The sequence below is a fragment of the Bufo gargarizans genome, chromosome 7, assembly GCF_014858855.1.
Source record: "Bufo gargarizans isolate SCDJY-AF-19 chromosome 7, ASM1485885v1, whole genome shotgun sequence".
NCBI classification, from domain to species: Eukaryota; Metazoa; Chordata; class Amphibia; order Anura; family Bufonidae; genus Bufo; species Bufo gargarizans.
The window spans coordinates 30,235,415-30,262,290 of NC_058086.1; the positions used below are offsets into that span (position 1 = coordinate 30,235,415).

A 26,876-nucleotide genomic window follows, 5' to 3' on the forward strand; every position below is an offset into this window, starting at 1 on the left:
AGAATGGAGACTGAACTGATGCATTCTGAGCGGATCCTTTTCCATTCAGAATGCATTAGGGCAAAACTGATCCGTTTTGGACCGCTTGTGAGAGCCCTGAACAAATCTCACAACGGAAAGACAAAACGCCAGTGTGAAAGTAGCCTACATGCTGAGTTGTAGAAGATTTTGCCATTGATTTGCTGTGAATTTCACTCTGTGCAGTGAAATCTGCAGCATAAATTGACATGTTGCAAAAAAAAAATATTTAAATCTGTTCCACAGGTCAGTTAATGCTGTGGGTATTTATTTATTTATTGGTTTGTTTGTTTATATATTTGTTTCAGCTTTTGTGGGTGATTTCTTAAAATCTCATCTACTTTGCTGGTACTATGAAATGCTACAGAATTGCCACATGCAAATATATGGCGGCAGGTCTGCAGTGTTTCAGTCCAGTGCGGATATGCCCTTAAATGTACCTGCACACGAATGCGGGTGAACGCGCAGAAGACCTGCACAAATTTCCATGCAAATTTCTGTGCATTTATGATCCCAAACAGCACAAACAAAAAACGCAATTTGCGGTTCACAGTACGGGCACGGGACACCAACGGTCGTGTCAACGAGCCCTTAGTTGCAGCACATTGAGCCAATCGTACACGACAATTCATCAGTGAGTGTCTTGAAGATACGCGGTCAGGGGCCACTCAGTGCCAAAGGGTTTGACTGCACATCAAGGCACTGATGAAGATCCTAGCTCACAGACATCCGCAGATAAATGACATGTCTGACATACGGACGCTGACAGCACATGGATCTATGCTGCGTATAGTAAAAAGTATAAGATTGTAACTAACCTGGTCAGGGCCGTCTTTAATATTGATTGGACCCTGGGCAAAAATTTACTTGGGCCCCCTGGATCCCGCCTTCCCACACCTTAGCAGGCAATCATGGCCTCCACCACAACACACACACAAAAAATCCACACATCTGGTAGAGTCCAGTGAATGACTGTAAATACTTCCAGTTCTGAAGACTCCAAGACTCCAGCGGCTCAGGATCAGTGCTCTGGGCAGCTGGGCTCAGGCTGGAAGTGGGCACCGCTCTGCAGGAAGGAGACCAGGGCTCGGCTCACCCTAGTGTTACAGTGCACCCCAGCACCCCACAGTATGCAGTATAGCACCCTATAGTATACAGCAACCCACAGTATGCAGTATAACACCCTATAGTGTACAGCACCACACAGTATGCAGTATAGCACCCCACACTATACAGTACCCCACAGTATATAGTAGAGCAGTATAGCAGCCCACAGTATACAGCACCTCACGGTATACAACACCTCACTGTATACAGCACCCCAAACTATAGACGATACAGCCCTCCCACTATACAGCCCCCCCCCCACACTATACAGGCCCCCCACAGTATACAGCCCACCACACAGTATACAGCCCACCACACAGTATACAGCCCATTACACAATATATAGCCCACCACACAATATACAGCCCACCACACAATATACAGCCCACCACACAGTATACAGCCCACCACACAGTATACAGCACCCCACTATACAATAGTTTACAGTATATTAACATAACAGCCCCTGTCACCTTTTTCTGATGTAATCTTTACACAAAAAAGCTCCAGTTAACTTCTGTAGGACCTGTGATGACCTCATAGCCATGTGACCAGTAATTGCTAGGTTACTGGTCACATGGTGATGATGTCATTAAGGTCCTAGAGCAAAACTCATTAAGGTCCTAGAATTAAGATCATTAACACAGTACGATCATGATGCCTGTGTAGCCGACAGCCTGACACCCGGGGCAGTAGCTAGCAGGGCTCAAGAGGCAGCTGCTTTGGGCCCCCCAGGAGCAACTGGGCCCAGGGCAGCTGCCCCTTTTGCCCCTTGGTAAAGACGGCCGTGAACCTGTTAACTTTAGATGACATTATTGTTCATGTCATGTTTATATCCAGTGTTTTTCTATTTGACCTTACAGGCATCATTGATTTCCTTGTCAGCCAACATCCTACAGCCAAATCCCTCAGAGATCACCTGATTTTTAAAATTGCACCAATGCTGAACCCCGATGGAGTGTATCTGGGAAATTACAGGTAGGAGAATAAAATAACACATTTATCTATTTACAGGTGAAACGCAAAAATTTTTAATATTGTGCAAAGTTAATTTATTTCAGTAATGCAACTTAAAAGGTGAAACTAATATATGAGACTCATTACATGCAAAGCGAGATATTTCAGGCCTTTATTTGTTATTAGGCCTCATGCACACGACTGTTGTTTGGGTCCGCATCCGAGCCGTCCGGATGCGGACCCATTCACTTCAATGGGGCCGCAAAAGATGCGGACAGCACTCCGTGTTCTGTCCGCATCCGTGGCTCCGTTCCCCGGCCCCGCTAAAAAAATATAACATGTCCTATTCTTGTCAGCGCTTTGCAGACAAGAATAGGCAGTTATATTGCCGGCGCCCGTTCCGTTACGCAAATTGCGGAAGGCAACACGGGCGTCTTCCGTTTTTTATAGATCTGCGGTTTGCGGACCGCAAAAAACGGCGCGGTCGTGTGCATGAGGCCTAATTTGAATGATTATGGCTTACAGTTTATGAAACCCCAAAGTCACAATTTTGAGGTCCCCTTTGCTCAGGGGGTATGGGTTAATTAGCTGACTAGAGTGCGACACTCTGAGCCTAGACTATTCTACCTTTTCACTAAATTCTAATTTTAATTTGCATTACTGAAATAAATGGACTTTTGCACAATATTCAAATTTTTCGAGTTTCACCTGTATATAAAAAAGGACTTATATATGTATATATGTATGTTCCGCGAAAACTCAAAAACACAACCATCGATTTGAACGAAACTTGGTATATCTGTGGGGGTCTCAGCTCTCTAGGACGTACCGTTCCCGAGATATTCCCAAAAAATGACTTGCATTAGCCAATACAAGCCTGCAAGTCTTTCACTTCATATCCCAACTGCCATACACACGGTCACATGACCCTTATCAGCCAATAGAAGCTCGCAGGCCCTACTCCAGGTTGCCATAACAACTGATCACAGGTTTTAGCAGTTCGCAGGTCCTAAAATATTCAGTCATATGACGGCACAACTACACTGCTACACGCATGGGGGGCAGGGGCCACTATTAAGTGGAGTTCACTGTTAAGGGGGCGAGCGCTGTGGAGTTCAATGTTAAAGGGGAGGGCACCGTGGAGGTCACTGTTAAAGGGGCGGCCACTTTGAAAGTCACTGTTAAAAGGGCGGTCATTGTTAAAGGGACGGCCATTGTGAAAGATACTGTTAAAGGGGCGGCCACTGTGAAAGATACTGTTAAAGGGACGGCCATTGTGAAAGATACTGTTAAAGGGACGGCCATTGTGAAAGATACTGTTAAAGGGGCGGCCACTGTGAAATTCACTGTTAAAGGGGCGGTCACCATGGAAGCCACTGTTAAAGGGCAGCCACCATGGAAGTCACTATTAAACGGGCGGTCACCATTAAAGGGGCAGCCACCGTGAAAGTCACTGTTAAAGGGGCGGTCACCATTAAAAGGGCGGCCATTGTGAAAGTCACTGTTAAAGGAGCGGTCACTGTTAAAGGGGCGGCCACTGTGAAAGTTGCTGTTAAAGGGGCAGCCACTGTGAAAGTCACTGTTAAAAGGGCTGTCCTTGTTAAAGGGGTGGCCATTGTGAAAGTCACTGTTAAAGGGGCGGTCACTGTAAAAGGGGCGGCCACTGTGAAAGTCACTGTTAAAGGGGTGGTTACCATGGACGCCACTGTTAAAGGGGCGACTACCATGAAAGCCACTGTTAGAGGGGCGGTCACTGTTAAATGGGTGGCCACCGGGAAAGACACTGTTAAATGGGCTGTCATTGTTAAAGGGGTGGCCACTGTTAAAGTTACTGTTAAAGGGGCGGCCATTGTGAAAGTCACTGTTAAAAAGGCGGTCATTGTTAAAGGGGCAGCCACTGTGAAAGTCTCTGTTAAAGGGGCGGTCACCGTTAAAGGGGTGTCCACTGTGAAAGTCACTGTTAAATGGGCGGTCATCGTTTAAGATTAGCCACTGTGAAAGTTACTGTTAAAGGGGCGGCCACTGTGAAAGTCACAGTTAAAAGGGAGGTCATTGTTAAAGGGGCGGCCACTGTGAAAGTCACTGTTAAAGGGGCGATCACCATGGAAGCCACTGTTAAAGGGGCAGCCACAGTAAAAGTCACTGTTAAAGGGGCGGTCACCTTTAAAGGGGCGCCCACCGTAAAAGTCACTGTTAAAGGGGCGGTCACCTTTAAAGGGGCGGCTATTGTGAAAGTCATTGTTAAAGGGGCCGTCACTGTTAAAGGGGCAGCCACTGTGATAATCACTGTTAAACAGGTGGTCACCATTAAAGGGGCAGCTACTGTAAATCACTGTTAAAAGGGCAGGAACTGTTAAAGGGGCGGCCACTGTGAAAGTCACTGTTAAAGGGGCCATCACTGTTAAAGGAGCCACTGTGAAAGTCACTAGTAAAGGGGCGGCCACCGTGAAAGTCACTGTTAAAGGGGCTGCCACCGTTAAAGGGGCAGCCACCCTGAAAGTCATTGTTAAAGGGGTGGTCACCATCGAAAGGGCGCCCACCATGAAAGTCACTGGTAAAGTGGCGGTCACCGTTAAAGGGGCAGTCCCTGTGAAAGTCACTGTTAAACAGTCAGTCACTGTTAAAAGGACGGCCATTGTGAAAGTCACTGTTAAAAGGGCGGACACCGTTAAGGGGGCGGCTATTGTGAAAGTCACTGTTAAAGGGACGGTCGTGAAAGTCACTATTAAAGGGGCAGTCACCGTCAAAGGGGTGGTCACTGTGAAAGTCACTGTTAAAGGGGCGGTTACCGTTAAAGGGACCCCCATTGTGAAAGTCACTGTTAAAGGGGCGGTCACCACTAAAGGGGAGGCTACTGTGAAAGTCACTGTTATTTAATATAAAATTGCAATAAAAAAAATACCCGAGCAACGCTGGATCATCAGCTAGTAAGAAATATGTAATATGCAGTCACACATTATATAAAGGGGTATCCCCATGTTAGACATTGATGGCATGTTCACAGGATATGCCATCAATGTTAGATGGTGGTCTCTTCTCCAGAAGAGTGGTCCTCTGATATGGCAGACACTAGAAGCTGCATCCAGGTGGAGAATGGATAAAGAGGTGGCCGCATTAACTTCAGTTGAGTCAAGAACATAGCTGAACTATGACTCCCAGAGAAATTAATGTACCGAGTCATGCACATGTGGGGGCCACCTTTCCAGGATGGGGGTTGAGGGACCCATGTTCTAGATAAGGATGTCATAAAGTGATATACACATCTTTCAGATGCTTATGACATATCCTGTACGAAGACTATTAGTGTTGAGCAAAGCGATTTTCGGATGATTCATCTGAGATTCGTCTCCTTACAGTATTAAAATGTATGGGCTCCAAAGAGCCGAAGTTAGTTATTCATAGATTCGCGCGAGACTTCGTTAAATAAGTTCAACGTTCCGAGTTCGGTTTAAAGTTTTAAATTGGTTTTCCACTTTAAAAATCAATTACCGAAGTTATTCAACGAAGTCACGCGCGACTCCATGAATAACTTACTTCGGCTCATCAGAGCCCATACATTCTAATACTTTAAGGAGACTAATCTCTGTACAGTATTATTCTGAAGTTTTGAACAAAGCGACTTCGGATGGAGCATCCAAAGCGCGCTTCGCTCAACACTAATGACAATTATCTTGGTGCCGCTGTACAGATCCGATGGCTTGAGATAGTGCTTTAAGGTACCTTTACATGAGCCGATAATCGTGTAAATTATAGTCAAATCGAACAAAACTGCACGATTATCGAGCACTGTAAAAGAGCGACAATCGGTAGATGTCTCGTTGGTTCAATCGTTTATGTTGGCACAAAAATCATGGTTGGATGTTAACGATTTCATACGTGTAAACAGGAATCGTTCACTGCACGCACGATTACAGACGATTACACCGCGGGTGTGTTTAAGCACGCCACTCAAATTTGGCTTTGTGTAAATGTAACAGTCTGTACAAATGATGGAATAGGCCATCCAAATAAAAAATTTAGCATAGCCACTGAGTTATTCAATAAAATGTATCTGTATAGCGCCACCTGCAGTTTTTTTTTCTTATTACTTTGTCCTGCTCACTGTGATGGCCGCACATGCTCAGTTTCATCCTTCTACTGCCTCCTGAGCTGTGATAGGGAGAGCATGGACACGCCCCCTTAGCTGCAGCAGAAAGGACACGCCCCTTGAGCTTTCAGCTTGATATCAATCTAGCAGAGTAAAGAATGAGGAGATCTCTGGATCCATGTGAGGTACAGGGCTGGTTCTAGCTTTGTTAGAAAGAGGTTGCCATGAACTATATGAGGTCTGATTCAAATTTTTTACATTAGTTGTGGGATAACCCCTTTAAGTAACAAGACAACGTGGAAGGTCTCATTTGCAATTGTCCAGTAAGAATTCAGCAGTGCACTTTCATCTGAAATTGTGGCTCCAAGCCTAAGAAGGAAATGATTAATCCCTTTAAATTCGTCTTGCACACGGAAGAGAAGGGGTTAATACACAATCCAAAAGAAAATGTAATAAGTCTGGATTTAACTTAAGTGCTTAGCACAGAATAGCCTCTGAAGCCAAATCAGCTATGGATTATTCATTTCTTGCCTGAAATGTAACAAATGACTTTTCCGTTTCCGACCAAGAAATCTCATGGTCATTGCTTGAATTCATTTAGCACGAAGAAAGCAAAGCATTTATCACGGAGCAAATTCCCAAAGTCACCAAACACGGAAAGTTTGAATGTAAGCAGCTAAAAGTTCACTGGGCGAATAGCTCTAGACTGCTGAGTGGTCACTTATCTCATGCCTGTCATAAAGGGGTTAAAGGGGGAAATTATAAAAGGGGGGGCAGAATAATGGGTTGCTAAACTAAACGCACTCAGACCTGTGATTGAGCAGCGGCATGGAACCAGTGAAGGTGAGCAATGCTTCTTTTTTTTTTATTATTAATATTTTCAGAGCCAATTCTATTAAGAATCTCCCCAAAATAAACCTTTAAAATAGTTCTCCGATTTCTACAATCTTTTCTTAAAAATAAAAATTTACCTTGACAATGCCCCTGAAGGGATCCCCTGTGATCAGTCACGTTCCCTACAGGGGAAATGAAGCATTACATATAGTAGTGCCCATTTTAAATCAGTGGGCTGCCTGTGTAATGCAGGTCGGGTCCGAAAGTACATGAGATGCTTTTTTTTTCTTTTACTCTGGCCACTTAGAATTCCCAAAGATGCCTACTTTTCCCATGGATCATTGCTGGGAAAATAAGTCTGAATACACCTGCTGGGTCTAATCAATGAGAACCAGTATTTACCTCCAACCCTTCCCCAGCTTACCTGTACTCCTTTAGTTTTTATGAAAGGCAAGCTCACTGTTGTACCCAAGACCTGGTGGTATCTGCAAATGTTATGTGATGTGTTTTATGTGTTAATGTAATGTACACCAGCAATGATATGGTATGGTTGGCAGGGACAGAGTTAATCCTGTAAGAGTGGCTGGTCCTGCTTCCTTCCAGGAGGCGGAGTTCTGGCTCAGACAATAAGGAGAGGAATAAAGCACGTCCAGGGGGGCTTAGGGACCAGCAAAAAATCCAATTCTCCTGTGAGACCACTACTTAAGAGAGACTGCAAGAACACTAAGATTCAGCTTTCTTAGAAGCTACAGCGATATCCAGTCAGCAGAGTGACCAGAAACCACAGCTTGAAAGACCCTGCTGCAGATGAGGGACTACAGTTCAGACACCCATCAACTAGTTTACATCAGGCCAGACAAACTCAAAGCCTACATTACACAGTGGACACTTAGATCCACAAATGTCAGCCACCATACCTCATCATCTGGGGATAGAAAGTGTACTTTGTCCATACTACTGATGGATGTGCTACAAGTTATCTTTTCAGCTGAGTAAAGAAAGACTTGTATTCTTTTAATCTTGTTTGAGTCTTAGAATCACCTTTCCACTGCACCAATCCCCAGGATAGGTCATCAGTAAAAAAATAAAAATACTCTTTGAAAACCCCTTTAACTACTTTACCCACTTGAATCATTCTCTAGTATCTATTTGTATGAAAGTATTGTATTATACATGTTATTTTCCCCTGATCACAATACTTGGAGAATCAGGCTGGACTTGTAGTTATCCACAATGTCATACTGTCTAGGAATGATTCAGGAAGCTGAGAAGATCCTCACGTTGTACAGCTGACAGCTGTTAGAAACAATGGTGACCTGGAATCTGTAGGATGACTAATTTTGCTATTTAGGGGACACAGCAGTTTAAGGAGACATTCTCTTCAATAAAAAAATCAAATAAAATAGCATAAAATAAAACAAACAAAATTTATTTATTTTTTTTATAAAAGTGCATCGCTGTGTTTTCTTCTCTTTTGGCTTTGCAGACCACCATGTGAAGCAGGCTTTTTCACATTCAACAAGTCAATTCAAAAAAGGAGTCGCGCTGCCTGACTTTGGCAGGACTTGTGAAATATAGCCCAAGTGAGGCAGCGCAACTCCTTTTTTGAATTGACTAGTTTAAGGAGACATGTTTCAGGCAATGCTCCGTGGGAAAAAGTATGTAAATTAACTTTTACCAGCCAAACCAGAGAAAACACAGTTTCAGAGATTTTTCCCCTCAACAGTACAGAGCAGAACACGTCAAAGGGTATCTGAGATATTGTTTCTCACTAAAGATGATGGAGAATTCGTGGGTGAAAGTATGTAAATGAATTCAGGGGAGAAAATTCACTGGTGATCACATTGTTCCCTCCTCTTCATTTCTCTTTTTATTGTGAGGGTCCTGTAATAGAATGCAGTCCAGATCTCAGCTTCTGCAAATATAGGACAAGAGAGAGGGGAAGAGGAGGTTGGGGTACCTCCACTTATAACTGATGTTTCATGCTTATACAACCTCATCCTAGCCGATCCTGTTGGCAGGGGTGCACCACCAATGAGGCCAGGGGAAGCGATCACCTCAGGCAGCACCAGTGGTAACCAAAGGGCAATGGGCTGGAGGGAAGGGGGTTAGGTTAAGAAATTTGCATTGGGAAGGGAGGGGCACCATTTTATTTTTCACCTCAGCAGCAGAAAGGCTAGGTGCACCCCTGCCTGTTTGTTGCTTCCTCATCCTATCTGATCCTGTTGGTTTCTCCCCCCAGTGGCACCCTTGGACACTGCACTGTAAGAGCATATAAATATATATGGTAATCTGTTCTATTTGGTATTGATGGATTTTCCTTAAAGGGGTGTTCCCGTTTTAAGGATTGCACTTATTGAACAATTTTCTACTATACATCTATTTAAACAGGCTCGGACTGGCCCACAGGGGTACAGGGGACTCCCCCGGTGGGCCCCTGAGCAAAGTGGGCCCCTAGTCTCCCACTCCCTGCACAAGTGGCACATAACACATTAGATTTAGTACACTACATACATATATTCAATGTACAGCACATCAACCAGCTTATGTTCATATAAAGAAAATGTTAGATTATTTATTATATTTGAATGTATCCGTACGGTGGGCCCCCAAAATAAATTTTACTGGTGGTCCCGGGGTACCCCAGTCCGACACTGTATTTAAACATTTGCATGAAGACCTTTATAACATCCATAGAGTAGCCTCTCGCTAAAGAAAACAAAAATGGTATGGCCCATGTTAGCACTGTAGAATGCATCCATAGTAGAGCTGGATAGGACTAAACGTGGCTTCAGTCATGTGAGCCATCACGTGACCCTCACAAGTATCATATGACCTCGCTTTTAGTTAAGTGTCCAGGTATCTAACAGGTAATAGTAGTGGATTGAGGAGTAGAACAGATACAGTATATACACTATTACTACTTATTGCAGCACCTTATTTTTGTCACTGTCTGTGTAGAAGCAGCTCTGTGTGTGTTGTGTTTTTTTTTTTTATGCTAAACTTTATTAACAACATCACAACATCACCTAGAGACAGGCAGCCATTAAATCACCTGGAGACAGGCCGCCATGTAAATACACACAGTAATGTAGTTACTGTAATAACCACAATAAAAGTCATGATTCCAACACTAGTCTTATTTATGTATCACTATCACATGTGTCCCGTTTGCTAAGGTAAGTCACGTAACATTATTACATAGACTACTTTCACACTAGCTTTAATATTTTCCGGTTTTGAGATCTGTCATAGGGTCTCAATACCGGAAAAAAAAAAACGCTGCCTGATAGAAGAAATGTATATATGCAGAATTTATAAATATATGTATATTAGAAAATTGTATGATTTCCTATTATGTAAACAAATAATAAAAAAAATAAAACTGGAATACCCCTTTAACTCTCTAATAATGCATTCTAGTGTATTAGAATCTGGGCACTCGATTTGAAGTACTACTTGTGATTGGTACTGTATGAAGCAGAGGGCTTTACCATCCACTCTTAAGGGTCATTAACCGTCTGGATTTAGAATATCACTGCTGGGGCGCAGCTGGCTCAGGCAAAATGGCCAAGCCACTGATTGACTCACCTGTATTCGAGCCGAGAGGTACTTCAGCCCCCAATCTGACAATTCCCCTTTGAGGACTGTATTTTTAGACCTGCCGCTGCTCTGATCCTTGATGCCAAAAGGGAAAAGAGTGCTTAATTATGGCAGCCGGGCCATGTACTTACCTGAAGTGTTTACTGGAATGCACAGCGTTACTTACTGTCTATATTTCAGGAACAGAATCAACACAGGAATGAGTCATAAAGACGGGAGAAAAGCAGATTACTGATCAAAGCTGAAGAGCGGACAGTTTTAGTACAAAAGGGAAAACAAGCCAAATCCACTGCTAATATTACGGTCTGACTCATTTGAGGATAACTGGTCCATTGGGGCTTGCATAGAAATAGGCAGATTAACTACATCGAAGGCACTTAAAGGGCATCTAAGGCCGAAATCAACCAATCACCAGTAAATGTAGTTTCTTGAGTTCTTGTCTATTAAGAAAATCTATTGGCAAGTACATATATTAATGTCTGGGAGTCTTCGAAAAAGGGATGACAACCTCTATGATCAGAATTGCTGTAACATATCTATGTGGCCTTCGAGAGTCCCGGGTTCCCCCCCAATTTTTTGCTATTAAGGTTGCTGACCCCCACATATATTGTACATTTTTCAAACCAGCACCTGCATCTGAATTAATTGCTAGCAGTCTGCAATGAAGGTCCAGCTGAGTGTTACCAGTTTTGGGGGGGGGGGCTCCCTGCACAGTGAGACAACATCAAGTTAATGTTACCAGTGTCAGACTGTGCGGAGATACTCCCCCAACTGCTAGCACCCGGCTGGACTCTCATTGCAAACTGCATAGTCATAAGAATAGATGATCCAGACTTGTTATTACATGGGGGATGCAATTAATTACTAGTGTCGATCGCGAATATTCTGATCACAAATTTTTATCGCTAATATCGGCACTTCAAGAATTTGCGAAGATGTAGAATATAGTGCTATATATTCTATATTTCTTTTTCATCCATAAACTCCCTTCTTGCTTGTGGGCCAATGAGAAGGCTGCAATGTCTTTGTCTATCCCTAGCAACCAATAGGAAAGCTGCCTACCCCTTACGATATAAGAACCTCCCCAGCAGTCATTTTCTGCAGTTTTTTGCAGTTCGGAGAGAGAGAGAGAGCAGTGACATTGCTGTGCTCTGTTCCAGGGCAGGGTATTAGGTAGTGTGATAGGAATTACTGTTTCTCTGCTGTCCATACATACATGCTACAGACATAGTGCTGTGATTAGAGATGAGCGAATCGAAGCTGACGAAGTGGAATTAGATCAGAATTTCAGGAAAAATTCGATTTGCAACAAATGCGAATTTCCTTGCGCTTCGTGGTAATGAATCGCAATTATTTCTAAAATGGCGGCTACACGTGTGAGGACTGAGGACATGGGGCAAGGAACTCCGGGAAGGCGGGATCGCCCAGATTGACATGCATGCATGAAGCCAATTAGCAGCCCTGTGATGTCACAGCCCTATAAATACGGCAGCCATTTTAGATTCTGCCATTTTCCAGCGTTCTGAGGGCAGAGACAGACGTGAGAAGGCGCTAGGGACAGCAATAGGAAAAACCTCATTGCGAACAAAGAAACTGAAAAAACGATTTATAAGTGCAAGGAAAGGATAGGGAGGAATTATTTCACAGCATCTTAGTGCAGGAAGAGACATCAGAAGGCGCTAGGGAAAGTGCTAGAAAAGCGATTTACAAGTGCAGGGAAAGATTATTTGGGGATCCAAATAGCCATTATACAGCTCTGTCATTCCAGCAATTTGTTCTTGGGGTGAAAGTGCTATGTTAAAAAGCCTTTAGTGTCTTATATCTGTGGGAAAAGAAAAATATATTCTCAGTGCACTTCTGCAGTTTTATGTGTTTAAAGCATACAGAAAGAAAAAAATATATACACACTTCACTGGTGCGCTTATTTGTGGCAAAAGCATTTAGTAGCCTATTTCAGTACAGAAAGAAAAAAATATACGCACTTCAAAAGCATTTAGTGGCCTATTTCAGTACAGAAAGAAAAATATACGCACTTCACTGGTGCATTTATTTCTGCTAAAAGTGTTTACTGGCCTATTTCAGTACAAAAAGAAAAATATATTCTCAGTTCTCTACTGTAGTTATATGTGTTGAAAGCATTTAGTGGGCTATTTCAGTACAGAAATATATACGCATTTCACTGGTGTATTTATTTGTGGTGAAAGCGTTTAGTGGCCTAGTTCAGTACAAAAAGAAAAACATTTTTGTTGCTTTTAGGGGTGTTTTAATTTCCATTTAGTTTATTTAGTTCAGGTAAAAGTATGTCAGACAGAGAAGTGCCAGGCCATGCACAGAGGAGTGGCAGAGGCATAAATGTTTGTGGCGCAGGCAGAGGTCGCAGCATAGTAAGGGGGCGTGGCAGCAGGAGTCAGTGAGAGGCCTGAGCTCCCGGTGTCATCTAGCAGTCGTGTCTTGACCTCCAAGCCAGCAGTTCTTGATTGGTTAACTCGGTCATCCACTTCATCCCAAGGGACATCAGACATCCCCAGCCAACAGTCTGTGGGTTCGTCAGACACAACTCTTAGTTGGCGTGGCCCGGGAGCAGGCCTTGTGTCCTCACCTGTCCTCCACCTGCCTCTATCTTTTTCTGTTCCCTCATCAAGAGAAATATTATATGCTGTAGGCTTAGCTCCACTTTTCATCGAAGAAGAGCTACTAGAGGGCGGTAAGCAGCTACTGCCCAGCCAAGATCTGAAGGAGACATCCGCCGCTTCCTCCGCTAGGCGGGCAAGTAGTGATGAGGAGAGTGGCGTGGGAGGTGGGGTTGCGAGCGGTCAGGCTCCTGACCCAGAGACCGCTGAGGAGGACATTAGTGACGTGCAGACATTACTTGATGATGATGAAGCTGATTGCACTTGGGAGCCGGGTGCAGAAGGGGCTTCATCATCATCAGGAGAAGATGGTGGCAGCTTGCCAGTGAGCCAGCGGCCGAGCCAGCAAGTCGCTAGGGTGGCCAGGAGTCAACAGCGTGGCAGCAGTGGGAGGTCGGGAGCCAAACGTGCCTGGGGTAGACCACCTGCTTCGCAGCAGCCTACCTGCCCGGGAAGTAGTGGTGCAAGGGTTCACAGAGCAAGCACCGGTAGCAGTCAGTCAGTTTTTCTTGTTGGACTGAAATAGGCTACTATACACTTTCACCAGAAATAACTGCAACAGTGCAGTGCGTATATATTTTTCTTTTTTTACTGAAATACGCCCCTGTATGCTTTCACCAGAATTAACTGCAGAAATGCACTGAGAATATATTTTTCTTGTTGTACTGAAACACGACCGTATACGCTTTGACCAGGAAAAACTTAGAGTGAAGTGCGTATATATTTTTCTTGTTGTACTAAAATACGCCCCTATACGCTTTCACCAGAAATAACTGCAACAGTGCAGTGCGTATATATATATATTTTTTTAAAATTAAATATGCCCCTATACGCTTTTACCGGAAATAACTGCAGAAGTGAATTACGAATATATTTTTCTTGTAGTACTGATAGAAAATACTAAAGATACTAAGATATAAGCCACTAAAAGCTTTTCAACATAGCACTTGCAGCCCAATAACATATTGCTAGAATGACAGAGCCGTCTAATGGCTATTTGGATCCACAAATAATCTTTCCCTGCACTTGTAAATCCCTTTCCTGTCAATGTCCCTAGCGCCTTCTGACGTCTCTCCTTGCACTAAGATGCTGTGAAATGATTCCTCCCTATCCTTTCCCTGCACTTATAAATAATTTTTTCTGTCTTTTTTTCCCACAATCAGGTTTTTCCAATTGCTGTCCCTAGTGCCTTCACACGTCTGTCCCTGCACTCTGAACGCTGGAAAATGCCTGACTGTAAGATGACCGCCGTATTTATAGGGCTGTGACATCACAGGGCTCTCTGGCTGCTGATTGGCTGCATGCAGGCATGTCAATCTGGGTGATCCCGCCTTCCCAGAGTTCCTTGCCCCATGTCCTCAGTCCTCACATGTGAACCCGCCATTTTAGGAAAAATCTCTTGCAGTCCCATAGAGAATGAATGGAGCAGAAGCTGGCCATTCACACTTGGATTTGGGGGGTACTATCTCTCCTTGGGGAGAGAGCACCTTAGTTGGTGCATTTAAATGGTTGAACATTGACTTATAGGATAGCTGCCTTACATCTGGTGGCATCAGAGGCAGAGCTTGTTAATAGCTCATTTGCATCCCTTTCAAAGTTAGGTTATGCAGGTGAGGTGGGGCAGTGGACTCAGGACCCCTGTTCAATGGTGGGGGACCCCAGTGATCTATGACTTAACCCTTATTTACACAACAGTCCTGTATTTTGCATCAGTATTGTAAGGGTACTTTCACACTTGCGTTGTTTGATTCCGGCAGGCAGTTCCGTTGCCTGAACTGACTGCCTGATTAGGCAAACTGTATGGAGCAGCATGCAGTAGGTTCAAGCACACTTGTATACCATCTCAAATGAGGACATGTTACTACTACCAGGTAAGCAAAATATTAATTAAACTGGGGTTTTGTAAGGGTATTTTTAATTAGGTATCAATGAGTTCTTTCTCCTTTAATTATTATATTACCTTTTTTATACCTTGTAATTTAGCGAGTTAGGGATAGTTAGTGAACATGTGCAAAGCCATTGTTCTGTGTCAGATGACCACCAGGCCAACCCCAAAAATGCCCCCTAAATCCCTAGGCCCCACACACAGATTGTACCTCCCTCCCTGGCAACGTCGATTCTGCTGCATTTCCCCATTATGCGGATCAAAACATCCTGTGACGGGTGGTGGTGGGGTTGGTTAGCCAATAGCAGGCCGTGACATGAACGAGCCTCCCTAGCATCACCCGCGATGCTAGGGAGGCTCGTCTCCGTCGTGGCCTGCTATTGGCTGCCCCCCTTGACGTTGGATGTTTTGATCCGGGCGATGGGGAGATGCAGCGGCGGCTGTGTGGGCAGAAGAAGCGATGAGGGTGCCAAGGAGCTAGGTAAGTACAATCTGTGTGAGGGACCCGGACATTTGGGAGGCATTTTTGGGGTTCGATAACCTCTTTTACTCGCAGACATCCATACCCCACACTGGGAAGCATCTCTGGAGGACCAGAAAGTACACATTTTTGTGCATTAACGAAGAGCTTTAAGCGCCAATCTGTAAGAAAGGATATCAGAAGGCTGCCTGTCTTGTATCGTATAAGAGAGAGAGAAAGTTTTGTGCGTCAGACAGATCTGTTGGAAGGGATTCCACTAGATCCGAAAAACCTGAGGCGCCTCAGGTTTGTAGGAGTGGGGTTGAAAGGAAGTAAAGCGCTAGATACTAGAGGCTGCTCAGGGTTTGTCAGGTTGACAAGAGTGTCTGCCTGTAAAGGATATTGGAGTGTGCCAAGCTAGTCCCCTAGTCTTGTATCGTATCATGACTGGGTGTCAGCTAAGAGCCTGCGTCCCGCCAGCACTGTCACAAGGAGCCTACTTAGTGAACCTAGGATAGAGTGATTGTTTTTTTTTTTTACTATGTATGTGAGTTTGTTTGTCTGTTTTATCTTCTAATGTTATTAATCAAACTTGTAAGTGACTCTTAATTCTGGATCTCAGAATTCACGTTAAAACAATTATTGGATTATACTATAGATCCAGGTTATATAGAGCTGTTGCTAGATCTTTTCAATATCTATTGTAAATTCGATAAAATGTAATAACTATTCTGACCAAAAGAGGTCACTTTCCACGTTTTCTTTGCTGATCATGAAGACTCTTGTACTGAGCAAGTTAGAGGAATTCATGAACTGTTGAGTAGGAGTAATTCGTGATCACGAATCGTGGCTATAGTCTGAATACTGTAGTTGTCATCAAACAAGCAAAAGTTTATACTTCAGTGGTAGATGTACCTATGTCTATCCATGGTGGAGATGCCTGTGATCAGCTGCGTTGAGAAACCAGCAAATCTGTCCAATATCTAAAAATCCTGAACATTTTACCCTTGGGTACTGATTTGTTGGTCCAATTCCACCGGAGAATTCATAGCGATTACATATTTAAACTGAAGACCCATCAGAAATTCTTCAGCGTTTGGAGTCCTTGGTGTGCTTCAGAACCTCATCTTCGTCATTGTACATACTTTCCACCACCTTCCTTCATAACTTTCATAAACTGTAAAGCTTTCTCAAGGATTTATTTATTAGAGCGGTTGTCTGAACCCCAACGTAAAATCAACTAAGATCCAGAATGTGTTTCAACATAGAAAATAAAGCCATTCATCGGTTCACCGATGCTCTGTTTCAGCGCTGAGGGTCCTATTCCCACTATTTCAGGTCCCCCGTAGACTGGAAGTGTGATGTCCTGCCCGTCATGATGTGCACCACTGTACCACCTCAGAAGTCACATGCAGCTGTAGGATGTGTCACTGCTGAGGCCAATGAATGTTTGCAGCTGTGCACAGGACAATGTCATACTTCTGGTCCTCAGTGGACCCTCAGTGCTGGAACAGTGTGGCGGTGAACAGTACACACGAGTGGCTTTATTTTATAGGTTTAAAGCAGGGGTGCACAACGTTTCCTGGTTGGGGGCCACATTGCCAGACTGAACCAATGACGAGGGCCGCAATTAAAGTTTAAAGCTGTATTAACAACTGAAATATTGTACTTATGGCATATTGAACACACAGTATATACCATTAATGTCTAGTTGCACTTCTAGGACTCCCACCTAATGGGAGAAATACATGAAAAATACATGTGAGCAGCCACAAGACATAGGCATACATGTCTGTTACCAGATGGTTGGGGGCCGCACAGAATGGTATCAAGGGCCGCATGTGGCCCCCGGGCCGCAGGTTGTGCACCCCTGGTTTAAAGTATTCTGGGCCTTAGCTGATTTTACCTTTGGGGTTAGGCAATCCCTTTAATATCCACATGACTTTGCATGTAAACAGCATTGATGCGGTTTTTTCGCCAGGAGGCCATTCCATGGGAACTTACCCTAAACTTTTCATCTTGAAATTAGTTCAGAAGTGGCCACCAGTAAATATAGTCCCCCCAAGCCCAGTACCCAATAGTACTTTGATTAGCAGTTGTCTGCCATGACAGAGGTGCTCTGTGTATCACTGTGCTGCAGTAACCATCAGTTTTTGAATGGTGATGTTGCTGCCCTTCTCCACCCTGCATTATAATTGGGCTGTTGCTCACCACCCCGACCCTCAGTCCAAATTTTGCATGGTACTGCTACTAGAATTTTGGAGGGATTACTTTGCATATCGCCTTTATTATTGTGGATCTGCCATTTCAATATTTGCAGGTCATGCAGCACATGTCCTTTACGGCCCACTGGATGAATGTGGTTCCTGCACAGCCACACCATGTCACTCTGCTTCCGCCTCTACGTTGTCACGCCATTGGTCCTGCGACGATGTCTGCCTCTGCCTCCTCATCCTCCACCGTGTCCATAGCCTCCACTGCAGGGACAAGTCACAGTACCGCTCCAGCATACCACATGGGCAGGGCACGGCGATGTCACGCTGTTCTGCACCTCGTTTCTCTGGGCGAACGGAGTCACACAGGGGAGGAACTGCTCTGTGTGATTCAGCAAGAAATTGAATCCTGGCTTTCTCTGCGACAACTGAAAATCAGAACCATGGTGACCAACAATGGAAAGAACATAGTGTCAGCACTGCGTCAAGGAAGGCTGAGCCATGCGCCCTGCATGGCACACGTGTCAATCTGATTGTCAAGTGATTCCTGCAAGACATCCTAAAAATGGCCAGGAAACTTTGCATGCACTTCAGCTACTCGTACACCGCAAAGCACACCCTCCTTGAGCTGCAGCGGCAGAACGTCCTCCCCCAACGTTATGCGACGTTTCCACCTGTTGGAATTCTACCCTCCATATGTTGGACCGACTGTACGAACAGAGAAAGGCCATCAATGATTTCCTGATGATTCAAGCGGATAGGAGAACTCTCCTGTGTAACTTCGATGTCAACCAGTGGCAGCTCATGAGTGACACCTGTCGTTTGCTCAGGCCCTTTGAGGACGCTATGTTATTTGTCAGTCGCCAGGACTACGGGCTGAACAACATCATTCCACTGCTTCATGTCTTGGAACAGACGGTGGTAACAATGGCTGGTCAGGGGACTGGAGACGTGGCGCATAGATCTCACGGCCACATGAGCCCTGTGGGGGCTGAACTGGAAGAGGAGGAAGAGGGTGAAGAGGACATGGGAGCACAGGCAATGTGTAGCCAAATGGGTGGTTTTTCTACTCAGGTGACAGGAGAGTTACCCCAAGGAGAACTCGCCTGTTCACCCAAAATGTGGAGAGACTGACTTTTGTCAAGATGAATCAGGCATGGATCAGCCAGGATTTTCAACTCTTGATGTATCACCAATTCTTCATGTATCACACTAGATCATCCATGGTGCTACATCAATACTTTGATAAAAAAGACCGGTTTCTTCTGACTACCTGCCTCAGCTACTACTCTGATGCTGTAACCCGCCTGATGCCACACATATGATGCCAAGTGCTCCTTCTTTCACCCACCTTCGTCAGCGGGTACTGGTATTACCACCCACTGCCCCACTCTGTCACCGGGTCACTTTATGGTACCCTGATGCTGCTGCTGCTACGGCCATCTCCACACTGTGTTACCTTGCCACTCTGTGGTATCCTGCTGCTGCTGCCATCTCCACGCTATGTCGCCTTGCCACTCTGTGGTATCCCCCGGGTGCCGGCTCTCACGAGGGTGCCAGGTCCAGAAGCAATGAGCGCTTCCATCAATACAGATGGTAGAGCTCATTGCTGCAGTGCTGACGCCCACATACTGCGGCGGGGCACTGGAGCGCATAGTTCCCTGCCTCCCACGCCACCAATCACCGCCATAGGCTTCAGGCCTAGAGGTAGATCTGATCTGTCAGAAGGAACGAAAAATGAGATGCACAATGGAGACATACAAATATTCCATTCACGTGTCATCTCTGTTTTAGATCCACTCCAGTTTTTTTGGGCATTAGCAATACTGATGGATTATTGAGCAACTGCTGACCGAGTGAAGGCGGATGCTCCACAGACAAGATCCGTTTTTTGTGGGTTATTGTTCTGATGGATCAGAGGAAGGGAAAATGAATCAGTGACGTCAACACAAATTCACTGCTGACACCATCTCCACTCTGTCCGGTGGTCTCTACTTGTATACTTTATTATCATGTATACTTTACTTCATCTGGATACCAATACCGGACCACAATGCAATTATCTTAGTTGCCATTTCTACTTACCTCATCAATGATCCCCTGACCAAACGTAGAAACGTATCGGGATAAGGGACGAATATACCTTGGAGAAGTACATCTTTACTCACTTGCAGGGCTATACCAGGTGACAGTTGAGGGCTTAGCCACCGAGAAGTTATGTTTTAAAGAAAGGTCATTATTCCTGTGATATACATTCTTATGTGCTTTACGAACCTCATCTAATTTTTCTGTGATATTAGTTTCTACTTGTATACGAGTTTAATAGAACAGGTTCTGTAGACATCTATGTGGAATCAGCTGACGACGGTGTAAAAGGAGTGCGCTTCTTCTTGGCGCTAACATTGACCTGTAAGGCTGAGTTTACACTTGAGTTATTTGGTCAGTGTTGGCCCCGTGACTGCCCTAATAAGTGAAGTGTGCAGTGATTCTAAGAGCGACGCCTGTCATCTGCATGTCAAACGGACTCACAGTATTATCTCACTACCAGACTCCCTCTGTGTGTTACTGCAAGGCACAGTGTTCTACACCTTTATAAAGGCTGGAAACAGCCATTTTATTAATGTAATTTGCCGCGAATATATTCGGATCAAACTGAATTTTTCCCGAAAAATTTGGCAAACCGGCGAATCGAATTTTTTTTAAATTCGCTCATCTCTAATTATAACACTGGATAGCCATGTCTGTATTTTGCATCTGTGTCTGATCCGTGTTTTTTGTAGATTGCACACAGACGGATTCATTTCTAAAGGCCTACAAAGGAAAACAGGCAGCACACAGATTTCATCAATGTCTGCATTCGTATGTCCATTCATCAAATTATAGGACGTGCCCTATTTTTCCCATATATAGTGGACAAGAATAGTCAATTTCTAGTGATTAGAGTGAAAAAAAAAAGTGTACTGCACACAGATGGTATCAGTATTTGGTAGGTCCGTGGTTTGCACACCTCAGTATGAATGCGGTCGTGTGCATAAGCTCTTAGGATATGGCTACACCTTGACTTTTTGTAGCAATTTTGACTAAATTTTAGCAAATGAGCTACTGCTTTATGCCAAAGTAGTAAAGGCGCCTTCACACATGGCAGGTTTTGTTGCAGAAATCAGTTCCATTCATGTGAATGTGGTTGGTTTGGTGATGAGCACATGGATTTCTGTAAGCCTGTTTCAGATAGATGGAACTGATTTTTAGCTGCAGAAATTTCTGCAATGAAATCTGCTGCACGTGAAAGCATCCTAAATTGCAGTAGTCCTTTTATAGCACTTTTGATTCTTTTTGACTATTGATTTGCAGCTGTAGTTCAAAGCACTATATAGATTTGTATGTCATTGTGTGCACTAGATAGTAAAGTATATGAAGAAGGGAGGGGGGAGGAATGAGCAGGGGCTGAATGAGACACACACAAAGAAAGACTGCACAGCTACAAAGGTAGGTTATAGCTCAGCACAAGTGCTTCATTTACAACTATACAGGCCAGTATTACTTTGTAATGTCTTCTATTATCCTGGGGCTATGAGTGACTGTGAGGCAGTTAGGAAGAAGATTCTCCTCTACTTTCTGTGTGTGCACTGAATGGTAGCTAGTCTCTGCCCACTATGTCTGAGAGAACTACAAACTAGATATTCAGCAAGTACAGCAGAAAACTGCTACAAAATGCCAGATACAGGTCATATAATAGCTAGAAAAGCTTGGCACTGCTTTAAAATCAATGAAAAAGTTATACAAAAAGTCTAGGTCAAAGATCAGCCACCTCTTGCACTCCAGCTGTTCTGAAACTACAATTTCCAGAATCCTCCTTTTACTTCTGTAGAAGTTACAAGAACAGCCAAATAAGTGTGCATGCTGGGAGTTGTAGTGTCACGGCTGCTGAATAGTGTTGAGCGCGAATATTCGAATAGCTAATTTTAATCGCGAATATCGGCACTTTGAGAATTCGCGATTATTTAGAATAAAGTGCTACATATTCGTAATGACGAATATTCAGTATTTTTTTTTCCATCTGAACACATGATTCCTCCCTGCTTCTTGCTTGTGGGCCAATGACTCATTGGTCCACAAGCAAGAAGCAAGGAGGAATCATGTGTTCACTTCAGATGGAAAAAAATGACAAATATTCTAAAAAAACAAATATATAGCTATACAGTATATTTGTTTTTTAGAATATTTATAATTTTTTTTCCCATCTGAAGTCATGATTCCTTCCTGCTTAAGTTGCTTGTGGACCAATGACTCATTGGCCCACAAGCAAGAAGCAGGGAGGAATAATGTGTTCAGATGGAAAAAATAGACGAATATTCTAAAAATGAATATATAGAGCTATATTCTATAGTGCTATATATTCGCCTTTATTGTGCTAGCAATATTTGCATATTTTGCAATCATTACCTTGCCGATTTTCACATAATAAATAAAGAATATAACGAATATACGAATTTGCGAATATATGACGAATATTCTACAAAATATTTGCGAAATATCACGAATTCGAATATGACCCCTGCTGCTCATCACTACTGCTGAAGTGATGAAGGTTGCTGATCTCTGGTCTAGGCATTGCCACAGCCTAACATCTATGAGAAGTGCTACTCTGTAGATCCAGTTGCTAAATATTGCTGCGATTATAACAACACTTATGGTACCTCATTATAAAGCAGTATTTATTTAAAAAAAAGTTACTTTTATTAAATAAAAATGACAATTTTAAAATGATCCCCAAAAAATTCTACTCCTTTGTAGTGGCGTAGTATCCTTTTAAATTCATCTGGGAAAAACATCTCCTGGTAGCATAGCATTGAAGCTGAGGCTAGCAGTTCCTCTTCCAAGGACTCAAAGTTTTCTCCACCAATGTCCTTGTTTTCCAATTACCATTTAACATGAATTCCTGATTCATGACTTTTAGGAAATAAAAAAAGGGAAATAAATCCGCCCACCAACTGCTAGCGAGAAAACAAATGAGGAAGGCACTAAACAAAAAGAGCATTCGTAAAATATATCATTGATGACCTTTAATTGCCTTTAATGGGTTTTTAATTGGAATACATTGATTGGGTAAATAATGTATCTGAGCTGGCAATCTATAAAGCATATTACCCTTAATAAACACACTAGTTTTAATTACTATCATGCTCATTGATTGCAATGAATTAGGTTTATGTAAAGCTCATGGGGTATCCATAGAATTCTGAGCTTTATTATTTGATTGGTCGTATTATTCCGGGAGATACAATTTGTTACATTTTACACCTTTGGATATTAGCAAGGATCAAGATATCGGAAATGCTTATTCATAAATCAGGGGAAATGAAGGGAACGTATGCATATCATTTTAGCTCCAATATTAAACATAATTCTTTAGAAGAGAAGTTCTGTATTGAACGCGTATGGTCGGCTTTAGTGTCACCAGGAGGTAATGAGGTACAAGCAGTGCAGACGAGCTGCATACAGAGCCTTATCTGTTTGTTACTATCATGCCTTATCCAGGTTTCCAGCAGTGCAATAGAGCTGTCATTGAACTTCAGAAATATGGCACTTATTCTGCTAAAAATCGGCTGCTTCCTTCCCTACACATAATATTTTTCAAAACTGGCTACCTACAGCCAGCACTAGGAGGGCTCCCTGCATAGGAATTTATACAGTTGCCATTGCACTCAGTAGAAGCTGTGTAATCTCTATGCAATGAGCTCCCTCTAGTGGCGGTTGCAGGGAAATGTTGTACATCTATGTCGGAAATGGAATAAGCAGTTGTGTGGTTTGCCTCTTTGGTGGGGAGTATATAGATAGAATATGCTATCAAAGCCTTACCATGGGGAGTGGAGGCTGAAGTCTGTGACCCCCCCACTAGAAAAAAAAGTGGCAGCAGTAATAGAGAAAAGCCAGGAGCTCTTTACCTCCTGCTTGTCTTTAGGCTGCCACATCTGTGGGAGAACAGGGGTAATAAAGCCGGACATGTTGACCACAGAAGTCAAAGTGGATAGCCTGAACAGTCGACTCCTTTTTAGTATCTCATAGCATATTCTTCTCTAATCCAAACATCTCCTGTGACAAACGTATCTGTCCGGGCTCCAGCGGCGAGATCTCCAGCTTCGGCGTGACTGCGCCGGGAGAAACACACTGCTAGGCCACGCCCCATAGTGACACGACAGCGTCTTTAGCAACAGGATGCAAAGCTCTTTCTCGCCAAAGCGGGCGTGTACTGGAGGAGACTAGCAGTGGGCTGATTGCTCAGCTGTTCTATTCCTGTGTGCTGTGTTCTGAGTCATGGATAGTGATGAGCGGCAGGGGCAATATTCAAATTTGAAATATTTCGCAAATTTTTGGGCGAATATTCGTCATATATTCGCAAATTTGAGAATTTGCAATTATTTTCTTAAATTGCAAAAATCGGAAATGTAATATGCGAATATTGCGCGCGCAGTGTTCCTTTTTTATAGTACACTAGCATAAGTGCAATGTACTCCTCTTTAGTCGGTACTGTAGTGCTTATCCAGTATTTGGCTATCAATTTCCTAGCCTGATATAGTGATCTACTTATACCAATACTAATATCCTCTGTGGAATCGACCTGTAACAGTCCTTTATATACCTCAAAGATAATATCCAGAACTATTCGCCAGAAAGGGCCTATGGCAGTGCATTCCCAAAACATGTGGAGTATGTGCGCTTCAGGAATATCACATTTAGGGCAGTTAGACGTGGTACGTATACCCGGCTTATAAAGGAACATGGGTGTCCTGTATACCCTATGTATTAGGTACAGTTGTGAGAGTCTATGCGTCTCACACAGCGATAGCAAGAGGCCCTTAGACAGTACCCCCGACCACTGTGCTTTAGTTAAGGGCCCTACCTCTCGGGACCATTTCTGCCTAACATTCAAAGGAAAACTCCTGAGAGAATGAGAGCAATAGCTTGTAGAATACTGAGATCACTCCCGTGGTTTTCCCCCCCTTTCTAATTTGGTCCGCTATCATAGACGCCTGTATAGTCAAATCCATTGTCTTTCCCTGCACTGCCAAGGCATGACATAGTTGTAAATATTGGTAAAAATATGTTTTGGTGAGGTTAAACTTTTCCTTCAATTGTTCAAAGCTTTTGAAAATCCCATTAGTATAAAGTTGTGATACCGAGCATATTCCATTTTTTTCCCAAGTACCAAAGCCTTCCAACTTAATTGGTTCAGAGAGATTGGGCTTGTTCCAGAGAGGTGTAAGGGCACTGCATCCCAAAATTTTTGTGATATCTTTCCATTTCCATTGCCATACTTTACAGAATAAAGTTATGCTTGGGACATATTCTGGGGGAAGGAACAGAATCTAAAGGGAGCATTACTGATTTGTCCCAATTTATGGTTAGACGTGAGTAAGCACCAAAATCTGCAGTAAGCTTCATTACATATGGTATAGACTGGTCTATTTTGTCCATCAGCTTGCCTATTTGACTACCTCTTGTCTTGTGATTTAGTACTGTACTGTCTGCTTTGTTTTCACTCTGTCTCTGTGTTGTTCTGTTTCTGTGTGTCTTGTACTTTAGCAGAGTAGGGAACGTTGACCAGTTGCAGACTTGCACCTAGGGCTTTCACTGTCACTTGTCTGTGTATTCCTGCCTACTGTGCCTTCATTTTGATGCTTTTTCATCAAAATGAAGGTAAAGCACACACTTCTGGGGCTCCCATTTACCAAACGAAAAAATAAAATAAAAATTTCACTGTAACTGTCTCCAACAAGCCATGAAACACGTTTCTCTACAAAATGGTTTTGTCTCTTTGAAGTGTGATAACAAGAGGCCCGTATGGCACTGTGGCCTAGCCAGGCAGTGAACCGGCTAATCTTTCAAACCTACAGTTCTATTTTCCCTAACTCCCTACATAGCCGAGCAGCCGCTTCCAACAAATACCACCCGGGATGCCTGTTAGAAGTCTGTTCCAATCCTGGGCATAAATGTTCTAGAAAGTCAAAATAACCACATCAAAGCTTTCGGCTCTGTAGAGCAATGCATGCCCTAAACTGACCCGCGTTGTGCCCCTTTGTTGCTGCCGTTCTTGATGTCAGTCCCCGCAAGCCAAAGTGTTGGATGGATTTGTAACAAAACTGGTCTCTCTGGACACCGTCCCAGAACATCATTAAGGCAAAGATTAACATCTCAATTTACGTCTCTTTCCCCGATACAGTGCATGTAAATAAACAAAGAGCTGCAACAAAGATTTATGTAAATATTTAAAACAAACAAATAAAACCAAGGTCGTGTCAAGGACACCGCGAGGAATACACCTCGTATCATAAAGCCCCGAGTACATGCTTTATTATGCCTCAAGTTATTCATATATTCAGCCTCCTGAATGGCGGAGTAATGGAAAACTGCATTTTTTCTTTTTTTCTCACCGACCCTAATGTGACAGGGAGAGACATTAAAAATAATGAAGCGTTTGCTCTAATCGGCATTTTTACTAATGCACAATGTTACCAGGCTAATAATTCTGTAAAGAATGAGCACGGGTCCCATTTACCCCTGGCTAGATCAATTTGCTATGTTTAGGATTTCAGACTGTTCTCCTGTGCGGTGTTGGGTGTACAGAGTTAGCAGAGCTGAGTCTGTCAGGTGCAGCAAAGACTTTGCTGTCAGGTACCACTCATTTTAATATATACCAAATATTTTATCTGTGGGTTGACGCAGGCTGAGGATAAATCCAATAAAGTTTGTGAAAGTAAATATTCAGAATTAAAGGGGTTTTTCGAGATTTTTTTAACTGACAGTATCTGTTCAGTAGGGGTCCTACACCCTAGACCCCCACTGATCAGCTACAGTATGTGAGAAAGCACTGGCTCTTACTTGAACAGAAAGGACCCGCCCCATTCACTTCAATGGGCTTCGTTGCAATTTTACCGCAACAGGGAGCAGGTAAACAATGAAGAGAAGGAAGCGCTTGTACAAGCACTGCTTTCTCTTCAAGCAGCTGATAGGCATCCTCACCGATATGATATTGAGGCTAGGTCATCAATATATAAAAAAAAAAGCATAAAACCTCTTCAAA

The 26,876-nt window shown here is 43.4% G+C and overlaps 1 protein-coding gene across 1 annotated transcript in view; it reads left to right on the plus strand.

Moving 5' to 3' along the window:
• Positions 1 to 26,876, plus strand: part of AGBL4 (AGBL carboxypeptidase 4) — a 1,564,331-nt gene that overhangs the window by 1,360,346 nt on the left and 177,109 nt on the right. Inside the window, exon 8 of the mRNA XM_044302361.1 lies at positions 1,989 to 2,103. Coding sequence (XP_044158296.1) covers positions 1,989 to 2,103 — 115 coding nt within the window. The remainder of the gene's footprint in view (positions 1 to 1,988; positions 2,104 to 26,876) is intronic.